Below are 10,681 nucleotides of genomic sequence, written 5' to 3'. Positions count from 1 at the left end.
TAAACCCCTGCCAACACCACACCTACACACCTACAGCTCATCCACAAACCCCGACACTCAAACAGCAACGTTCTAAAACTGAAACCATTTTATTGTCATAGCAAATACCAAAATAAAAAGCTTGGAGTTCAGTACGTAAGAAGATCAAGGACTGCACTGGCAGAGCATTTCTGTGCTCCCAGGTATCAGCAGTGCCACAAACCTCTGCTCCCTTTGCTCTAGCCTGGGTTTAAAGATCTTTGTTCAGATTTTTTTCAGCTCTTCGTGTCAAGATTATAGAAACAGTACAGCTTGCCTGTTAAGGAGACAGAGGGAATAAAGGTTTACATGGAGAGATGGATCCACTCTGGAAAATTCAGGACATTTTAGAGTGAAGAAACCTGAATGAAGACACGATGGATTTCAGCTTGTGAAGACTGATTCACTCAACTTTGCTTTTTTACTCTCAGTACAACTGGACAAAATTACACTAATACGTTAGCAGTCAAGAGTTTTAATTAAAAAAAAATCATTAAGAGCTTTTTATCCCAAGCTATTCTCTTGCTGTGAAATCACACATTAAAAAAAAGCCTTTATAATACCACTTTGGCTTAGTTGGGTCCTTTCATTAGTGAAAAACACTTGTGTAAAAGGAGGTGTTAGTTTCTGATGGAAACCTCAAGGATCAACACAGAACAATCTCAAATGAGCTCATCCTCGTGGCTACTTCTGCTGTTCCCTGTTCCAATCTGCCTGCACAGACCTATTTGTGAGCCAGGAATATCACAGCCTCCCTGGGGGTGCTGGTGACTGCTCTAGGTCTGGAGATGGGATTTCCCTTAGCTCCTGTTTTCCAAGAAATACAAACAGGAGGGGACTTTTCTCCAGCAGAAACTGATGCTTAATTTCAATTCTGCATTTTCAAGCATCAACAGGGAAAAGTGCTGTAAAAACCCTGGAGCCAGCAGCTGAGATTCATCCGAGCTCTCTCACAGGAACACAGATTGATGAAGGTTTTAACACTGAAGGGTGAGACCAGGGCTACTGGGGAGCAACAATGTGGGGCAGGAGCCTGTGAATGCACCAGGCTGGTCCCTGGCATCATCTCAGAAGAGGATACTGGCCTCAAATTCTATCAGCAATTCATCACCAGGCTCTGCTGCCAAATGCAGATGGATTAGGTAGGGGGAAAAAAATGTTCTCTCTAGGCCTGAACTTCTATCCTCAAATTTTGCATGTGTGGAAAACAAAGCCCTGTTCCCTCCTGGGATCTGGGATGTGAGGAAGTGATCGGCTCTCTGGAGGGGAAGGGACATTCTGGTACATTGTTCTGAGAGAAAAAGGGGAATCCATCTTTGGCTAGGTGAGGAAGAGCTGCTCTTCTCTGCCCTGGGACCGTTCAGGATCATGGTTTGTCCTTGGCCAGTACAAAATCTTCCTTCCACGAGCTCCATTCAGCCCCACAGCTCAGTCCTGCTCACCTGAAGGTCCTTTTTCTAGTCAGACACTGTAAACACAGAGATCCAGCTGCTCCCACAGAGCAGATAACAAACTGAAAAACTGTCTGGTCACTCCAGCAGCTCCTCCTCAGCAAGGCCTTTTGTAAAGTCAGGGTCCCTGAGACAAAAACTCTTTCCCCCCTGGTTTTCTATGACAATTTCCATCATTTCACTGAAAATCACAGCCAGCTCTGCACTCCAGGATGCTGCCCATGCCCTCCCCAGCAGCTGAACTGCTGACAGAACTCTGCTGTGCCCTATGAAAGCATGACAAATGGAAAACAGAGGACACAGAAAACGAGGAGTTGGGGTCACTCTCTGCATGACGTGGTCTAAGGCTTCGATCCCCCTGTGAGTGGGAACCTGCAGGATTCCAGCTGAGCCTCTGTCCCTCATGGGGTCAGCTCACGTGGGCTCAGCAGCCACCTGCCCCCGGCCCCAGCCTCGAGCAGCCACTTGTAGTGTACAAAATCTAGCACCTTATTTTCAGAGGGGATTGAAATGAAGTACTTGGAATTTTCAGTAAGAAAAAAAACCCAAACAAGTTGTAGCAGCAATTCCCCTCCCTCCAGAATCTCAACATTTCTTTACCTGCAGCTGCTATGAACCACCTCAATCCCAAATTAGGTTCCCATCCAGCTGATAGCCCCGACAGCCTCTCCCAAATCCTTGGTCTGGGTGACCAAGAGCTGGGAGATGCAGCTACAGAACACACCTGGACTTAGAAATTACCAGAAAACCCACCCCATAAATACCAAAGTCCTTGTGTCTAATTGTCATACAAAAGATTGAAAGGATTAAATCTGATGCATCTCTTTCAGCACAGGAAAGGGGGAAAACGAAAAGGAATTTCCCAGTTCGTGATTTTTTGATATAAAACGAATAGAAATCTTTCTCTTCAGTTGATGTTATGAAGTAGCTTTGTGTCCTCGCTGGCTCCTGCCCCATCCTCCTCTTGGATTCCTTCTGCCAGTCCCTCTGCAGATTTGGTCTGGCTCCCTGCAGAGTCCATGAACATGTTGGGAATATCTTTGCCAAAGTAGATCTTGCTGTTGGCTGCGATTGCCTTGTACTTCATCAGCTGCAGGTACTCGGGAGTTAACTTGAGCTGCACAGAGAGAGAACAGGTCACAACAGCTCGGCTCTGGGAAAGGCACACGAGGCACACACTCTCCACAAGGCCAGCAGGCATGGCCAGCCCTCCACAGGGAAAACTCGGGGTGCCCAGAGCCAGGCTCTGCTGCAGCGGGGCTGAGTGCAGCTCTGCATCCCAGGGACCAAAGGGCAGAATGGAAAGTGATGGAGCAGCACGGTCCAAACGTGATGGAGATGCTCAAGAGCACATCACTCACTGCAGCTGAGCTCAAGGAGAGCTACTGGGGAGGGAAATATCCCTGGCTCTTTTCCAGAGAACAGATCCACGAGTGCCTCTGGGTGACAGGAGCTCATTCCTTCAGGATAATGATATTGTACCAGAGAGGAGGGAACAACTGGCACAAAGCCTGTGCACAAACACCCCAGCCCTCTGCCCCTTCTCACTGATCACCACGGAGCTGAAACCTCCTGCTGGGACCTCCTGGGAACTTGCTGCAGGCAGGAACACACCTGGAAATTCTATCCATGGCATTTTTCTGCTCCCAGGATGGATTTTTAGTTGTTTCTACTTTTGCAATACCGAGGCTCTTCCAGGGTGTCTGAGATCAGCTCCATTTGTTCTTCCCCCACACTGTGGTTTGTTCTACCCCTGCCTGTCACCCTGGAGATCTCCCTGCTCCCACTGCCTGCCAGCTTGAGACCAGAATGAAAGCACATTTCTCATCAGATCCATGTGCAAGGGCAGCACTGGAAGTGATATTCCACAGAGAGCCACTGCCCCGTGAGCACCTGGCAGAGCAGAGATTTCACATTTGCACTGATCTGTCCAGAGAACAAAATGACCTTTCAAATAAGGATCTAATTGCTGACTAATTGTTTCAGATGAAAGCTCTGCTGAGAGGAGATGGCCTTGTTTTGCTTTTTGAGTAGAACAACGATCACTGCCTGCTCTCCTGCTGAGTATTTCCCTGCAGCCTGGTGCCAGGGGCCCTGCTCTGAGGCACAACAAGGGAAAGCACAAAGGAAAGCACAGTACCTTGTTGGCCTCGGCCACCTTCATTGCAGTGTAACACTCAGCATCAGCTCTGGCCTTCTCTCGGGCAAGAAATGCAGCATCTGGAAGCAAACACATGTTCTGAGTCACGTTTTTATTTCCAGCCATGTCAGCACCGTTTGCAGCTGCTAACTCCTCAGAAAGTGGCTGGTGCCACATCTAAACTGCACAGGGTACAGCCAAGGGAAGAGGGGGCAAAATGGGAAACCCAGAAATGGGAGCTCAATTTACAGCTAAATGGCTGCAGGACGAGAGCATTAAGGAACAAATTCCATCTGCAACTCCAGAGCTCAAAGAACTTCACAAACATCAGGCTTTGATTATCCCCATCACGTGGGCTGAGCTCAGCCTTTCTTCTCGAGCCAGGACTGACTCTGGTGCTGAAATGCAGCAACTGCTCTCCTGCAGACGTGGGATTTACCCCCAGCCTCTGCCCAGCCCCGCAGATGAGCTCTGTGCCTGTGGATGTGATTCCCAGATGGGATTTGGGATATGCAGATGAAGGTTCTGGCATGCAGAGCGGGGGATTTTAACCTTTACAGCTCTGCCCCTTGCACAGATGCTGCAGCACTTTTCTCTGCTGTATCAACCATTGCTCCAAGGCTCTGATTCTGTGGATGTTGAAATTCCTGACTCCTGGCAGAGACACTTAGGGAAAGGAACACTTCCCCTTTCTGTGCTGCACTCCTCTTCCCCCTCTGCCTCTGCATCCATCCAGTGAAAATGACGGGTGCCAGGCCAGCACATTGAAGATAAAGTGAGTGGAATCCTCAGGCCCATCTCCTGCCATTCCTCCTAAGGCACAGAGCCACACAACTGCCCCACGTCAGTCTGGGGCTGAGAGCTGCAGAGCTGGATAAACCATTTGTTTACTTCCCCTAGCAGGGAGCCCTGGGAGCTGCTGCACTCACAGATCCTGTAAACAGCTGGAGGGTCTGGCCCACAACTTCCTTTCCTGGCTAAAAGGAGAGGCTGGGCCCAGTCAGAGTCACCAGGAATCCTCTGCCAGCACAGACCCAGACTGAGAGCTGACACCTGCTGACACAGTTATAAGAAATAAACCCCACTGTATTTCTGCAAAGAACTTCTTAATGAGAAGCTGCTGATCTGTAAAACTCTTAATTGGCTCCTCAGTGGCTTCTGCAAAGCTTCTCAGGGCCTCTAATGAATGCAAGGGGAAAAGAGGCCTGGCCATTCCTGAGCTGCAATTGCAGAGGCCTCTCCATGCCATGGAGTTTCTCTGAGAAAAACATTTTATCAGATGGGTGAGGGAACATCTCCTCAAGTTCAAACTCCTATGAAGATCACCTGGAGAAAGGGAGTTGCAAGAAGCACAGCCTGTAAAGAAATTCCCATTCCTGACACTGGTCAGGAACTTCACCCCTGTGAATGTCAGCCTAGGCTGAAGAACAGCCAACACACACTTCAGGAACTCCTTGGTGAGCTGCTCCAGGATTTACTTACTGCAGAGCCCACCCCCCACTCACCTTCAATCTCTGAAATTCGCTTCTCTGTTTCCTTTTCCATCACTTTCTGTCCATAGGTTATTTCAGCAACTTGTGCAATCTTTTCTGCCTCTGAAATGAAAACAGGAACACGCCCACACTGTCATCACACCTCTTCCTAACACCAGAAGCAGCCTCACCCTGGAAAATCCTCACTGATCACTCACTTCAGGTGGAAATAAACGGTGGGAAGAATTTCCAGCCCGCAGAAAACAAAGCTGGAACCCAACTGAAAAACTCCTGAGTTTCTCTGGGAAAGTTTCAGATCAGAGAAGGTCCCAGAGTGAAGCAGGTGCATCCCTCCCTCCCTCCCTCCCTCCCTGGGGTCTCTTTGCTCCAGTCCCCCCAGTTCCCCCTCCCAGCCCAGCCACACAGACCGATCAGGGCTTTCTTCCTCTCCGTCTCTGCCTCCTTCTCCACCACCTTCTGCTTCTGCGCCGCAATCAGCAGCTTTGTCTTCTCACTCTCCCTGGGGAGCAGGAAAAACCAGTTAAAAACAGGAGCTCACTGCTGTGGGGCTCACACCACATCCCCAGAGCGAGCTGCTGGCTCTTCCCTGCTTCCAGCACATGTCCAGGGCAGGAAGGATCAGCAGTGGCAGGGCAGGTACCTGCACGGAGCTTTTTGTTTAAATCAAAGCATTCTTTCCTCCCCTCCATAGCAGGAAGATTTTCCAGTGAGTCCCTGTGACACAGTCCCTGCAGGCTGCCCTGCTGCCTTTTCTATCCTACTGGTTTTTACTTACATTAGTGAAGTTTTAAAGTGTGAACATAAATAAAAGCTCTGCTCCTGCTCCCAGTCAGGAAAGAGACCCTGGAACTGAGACTCTCTCAACACGTCCTGCTGTGTTTATGGCAAAGGAACACGATTGATCTGGGGCTTCCTGCCATGGCCACACCACACAGGATTTACCACAAGCCCAAAAGGTGACACACAGTGCTGGGGAAGCAGAATGGGTGAGAGGGATCCTATCCTGGCTGACCAAACTGCTGGCAGCGTGCTCAGGGAGCAGGGGCTGCCTCAGGGCACTGCACAGGGATCAGCACTTCAAGTGCTGTCAAAAAAAGTTATTTCAAAGCTTTGCAAGTCTTCAGCTTGTTGAATCAACAGTTTCTCCATCCCAGTCAAACAAGAGGATTAGTGGTGAAATCCATCCCTCTGCCACTGCTCCAGGAGGGCTCTGGAAGGCAGGGCCAGTGCCCAGGGGAAGGAGCCCCAGGGCAAATCCTCCCTGTGCTCAGGGGTTCCAAGTGCCAGCCCAGCCAGTGCTCAGTGCTGCTCCTCCCCAGGCCCTTCCTGAGGGGCAGCATGAAGCTGAGGGCACCAGGATCCCCCTGATCCCGAGTCAATCCATCCTTCTGGATCCTTCTGGGACCACACAGGCACTTACATGAGCTCGTAATTCCTCCGGATGGCTTCAGGGATGTTTGGCTTTGTAACTCGAACTGCCTGCACAGAGAGACACACAAGAGGACGTGGGCCAGCAGCCAAGTGGCCCCTGGGGCTGCAGGGGACAGTGGGTGGCACTCGGGGCATCCTCTGCCACCAGAGCTGCACAAACTGTGCCCAAACCCCACAGAGACAGCACTGAAAGGTCTCCTGACACGACAGGAGATTGTAACCTGGGCAAATCCGCAGCCAGAGTAACTCCAGGAGAAACTCAACACATCAGAACTGTGAGGGGACAGGAAGGACACTGTTCTCACTCCTCAGGTTAAATGTGTTGTAAAGGGACTTCCTAAACAAATCTCAGTTTGTTGTTTCCTTTTAGCCCCTTCCCCTCTTCACAATCTCCCCCTTCGGTATCTCAATCAAACCCTGATTACCTGTATAATTAATCCAGGGGCCATCGTGGTTAGGTCCTGCTGCAAGGCCAGTTTAAGGTTTTCATCAATTTGATCTGATTGGGGAAAAAAGGAAAGGGAATGAAACATCCCTCAAGGTAGTTTGCTGTCAGCACCCAGAGCGAGCTGGGACTGCTCACATTTCTTATTCTTGGATATGGAAGTGCTGGGCTGACCCCAAGGCAGGTCCCCACCTCTCCCAGCACCAACCCTGGGACACACCACAGGAACGTGGCAGGCATGAAGAGAAAGCCTCCAGTTTCCCCAAACCTGCAGTCTGGAATCTTCCTGAGCCAGATACAGCATCTTTACAACATGGAATCTGAGCTCCAACCCGTTTCCCAATGAACTTCCCAACCAGATCCTGAAGTGAGGAGGTAAATCCTGACTGATTCTGACCTGCACCTGTGCCAGCAGGACAGAAAGCAAATGGAAAGGCAGAAATGGGAAATGGCAGCATCAGTTACTTTAACAGGCTGCAAAAATCATCAGTAATGTCTCCTGGCTCAAAGAGTCCCAGAACTCCAGCGTAGCTGAGGATTTTAAAAGGAAATACAACCTAAAACCCTGCTCTGATGAAAGCTCCAAGGAGGGCAGTGCTTCCAGCTGGGGCCTGCTGGGAAGTGCAGAGGGAAAATCAAACTGGAACGGCCTTTAGAGGGATCACATCGCACTCCTGGAGTGTTTGCTTTGGTCCCAGTTTCCTATCTGGAACTCAGGCTCCTAATGAAGCCCAGGCAGCGTTTGGGAAGCAGCTGTTGTCAATTCCCTGCACCTGCTGGCAGATGTGGGGGCAGAGGGTGACGTGAGGCCGCTCAGAGGGGCTGTGCCCCACTGCAGAGCCCCAGCCAGCTCAGACCAGGGGTTCCAGGGGAGTTTGTACAAGTTCCTCCTGTGCAGAGCAGGAGCTTTCAGCCCGTTTCAAGCAGCTGTCACCAGCAGCTGCCGACATCTGGAGCCTCCATCGGCCAGGAACCCGTCCAGCCACCAGCAGGAACTGGGAAGATCCCAGCCCAGGCCCGCAGCTCGTGTGGAAGGGGAAGCCAGGCTCCTTGGAAAGCCCAGGCTGAAGAGAGGACAGGAGTCTGCAGACACCCCGTGATCTCTCAGGCACAAACCCCGTCCTGCTGGGACCCCCAACCATCCCCAGCAGCTCCGTGCCCACAGCCAGCGCTGCCGAGTGCCGCGAGGATTTCCTGTCAGTGCCGAGCCAGAAACAAAACACTCAGCACTGGAAGCCACGGGACCAATTCTACCAAGAAACCACAGCTTTTCCTCGGCCTCTCCTGCCCTGGCTGTCCCTGGTTTCCCGTTGGGAAGGGCAGCAGGCTCCTGGTTTGTGGGTACCATGGCCCAGAGCTCATCACACCTCTGGCCACAGAGTGCTTGCTCACTTTGTGTAACAGCAGAGAGCCACAGCCTGGCTTTTCCATCTGGATTAGACAATCCTGTGACTGATTCAATCCATCACAGCTGCTGCACACACAGAGAACGCCACAGAATTCCTGCTTCCTTCCCTGAAGGGAGGCTACTGGCAGGGCTGGGGTTGGAGTTTATTGTTACAACATATTGAAGCACTCAGTTCCAAAAGATAACAGGGATAAGCGATGGCAGCTGGCTAACAACCCTGGCTCCAAGCAGAGCCAGCACAGGATTAATGGATAAAAGCCTTTGGTTGGGGGTTCTGCATCAACAGGCCACGGGGAGAACCCTCAGAACCACCAGTCCCAGGGGCAGCTCACCAAACAGCTCGATGTAAACCTCCTGCAGCGTGTGGACACTGCAGAACTGGTTCAGCTCGTGGTGGATCTTGTTGAAGATGAGAGCCTTGTCGTAGTCAGCCGTGTAGTTCTTGACGATGTCGTACACTGGGAGGGGAGAGAGCACGGGGATGGAGCAGGGAAAGGAGGCTGAGCACTCCCAGGGAAAGCCTGGAGCTCAGTGCCAGAGCAGGAGCTGTGAACTGAGGGACACCCCCTTGCCCTCACACCCTCTGGTCAGGGCAGCTTTATTTTCTGCTGGTATTTTGTGACACTTTCACCAATATCTGTCCCCTGCTCTGTGAACAGAAGGGTCTGGAGCAGCCCCAGGCCTCGGGCTGTGTTGGGGCTGCACACACAGACAGACAGACAGACAGACACACACAAACACACACAGACACACACACACAGACACACAAACTCCCCGCTGAGCCAACCACTCCAACACTAAAAACCAAAGGATTTGGGAAGAGGCTGCCCACCAGGTGGTCCTTGCTGGGCTGCAGAAGAGCCTTTGCCCACAGCCCCTCAGCTCCCCCTGCTCCCCCTGTGGCTCCAATCTCTGCTGCACAAAGCTCGGGGGGCCGGGATAACGCAGCTGATACAAGCAAGGTGCAAAAAACACCCCAAATTCCAGGGAGAGCAGGGTCAGAGGTGCCAGAAGAGCTCAGGGCTTTGCCAGGTGCTTGGGGCACACTTATAGGACAGCCTGGCTCCCAACCAAACACAGGCACAACCTCTGCACCTCCTGTCAGTGCAGCCCCAGCACAGCCCCGGGGCGTGGCCGGCCAGAACTCTGACTCACCCGCACTTTGGATGAGGAAATTCACCACCTCGATCCTGTCGAAATAAATCATCACTCCCCCACTGCAAAGGGAGAAAACAGAAAATGATGTTTGCTGGAGGGGGTCTCTCCCCTGTGGGGGACGGGTGTGGGACCCACCCCAGCACCCCCAGCACCCCGCAGTGCCCGGGCTGGGGGCACCAGCTCATTGTCCTGGAGACCCTGCAGAGCCTCCCAGTGCCCCCACTTTGGGGGCTGCAGGAAATTCAGTCCCTGAGGAGCTCGCAGCTGGGGTGAAGGGCTGGGAGGGCGCTCGGAGCTCAGCATCTCACCTGGTGCCACACGGGACATTCTTCACCTCGTCCGTCTGCAGCGTGGTCTGGAGGGGATTGGAGGAAAGAGGCTTAGGAGAGGGATTTCCCCGGCACAAATCCCGACACAGCCTCGTCCCCGAGACCCTCCAAAGCCGAGCTCGCTCCCTCGCTCAAAGCTCAGCGGGAGCGTCCCGAGAGCCGCCCCTCGCTGGTACCGGGCCCGGCCCCGTGTGAGCCCCTCGCCGGTACCGGGCCCGGCCCCGTGTGAGCCCCTCGCCGGTACCGGGCCCGGCCCCGTGTGAGCCCCTCGCCGGTACCGGGCATGGGCACAGCCCCGTGTAAGCCCCTCGCCGGTACCGAGCCCAGCCCAGCCCCGTGTGAGCCCCTCGCCGGTACCGGGCCCAGCCCCAGCCCCGTGTGAGCCCCTCGCCGGTACCGGGCCCAGCCCAGCCCCGTGTGAGCCCGTCGCCGGTACCGGGCCCAGCCCAGCCCCGTGTGAGCCCCGGGCTCCCCCGCGCCCGCCCCGCCCGGGCCCGGGCCCAGCAGCACCTGCACTGACTTGTAGGACGTGATGAAGGGCAGCATGAGGTGGAAGCCGGGCCCGCTGGTGGAGGTCAGCAAGGCGCCGCCGCTGCGGAAGGAACGGGGGGGAGGGAGAGAGAGAGAGAGAGAGAGAGAGAGAGAGAGAGGGAACCGTGAGCGGTGGCGGCAGCCGGCCGAGACCCGGCTCCCTTCACGCAGGGGACCCCGCCGGGCCCGTCTCACCGGTAGTAGACGCCGATGTGCCCCTCGTCGATCTTGTGCACGGCCGAGAGGAGCGCAGCGGCCGCGACGCCGAGGGCGAGGG

At 53.5% G+C, this 10,681-nt stretch overlaps 1 protein-coding gene across 1 annotated transcript; it reads right to left on the bottom strand.

Moving 5' to 3' along the window:
- Positions 1 to 70: 70 nt before the first annotated feature.
- On the bottom strand, positions 71 to 10,679 carry ERLIN2 (ER lipid raft associated 2; the record flags this gene model as incomplete). Its single annotated transcript, XM_015648662.2, has 11 exons — positions 71 to 2,586; positions 3,610 to 3,689; positions 5,115 to 5,204; positions 5,510 to 5,601; positions 6,523 to 6,581; positions 6,959 to 7,032; positions 8,719 to 8,844; positions 9,542 to 9,603; positions 9,853 to 9,899; positions 10,384 to 10,465; positions 10,600 to 10,679. Coding segments are annotated over 11 exons (1,002 nt in total), but the record flags the coding sequence as incomplete, so codon positions are not given.
- Between the last annotated feature and the right edge of the window lie 2 nt (positions 10,680 to 10,681).

This window comes from Parus major, chromosome 22, assembly GCF_001522545.3.
Source record: "Parus major isolate Abel chromosome 22, Parus_major1.1, whole genome shotgun sequence".
NCBI lineage: Eukaryota > Metazoa > Chordata > Aves > Passeriformes > Paridae > Parus > Parus major.
Note: the sequence above shows the minus strand (reverse complement) of the source record. Positions and strands in the feature narration are given on the sequence as shown.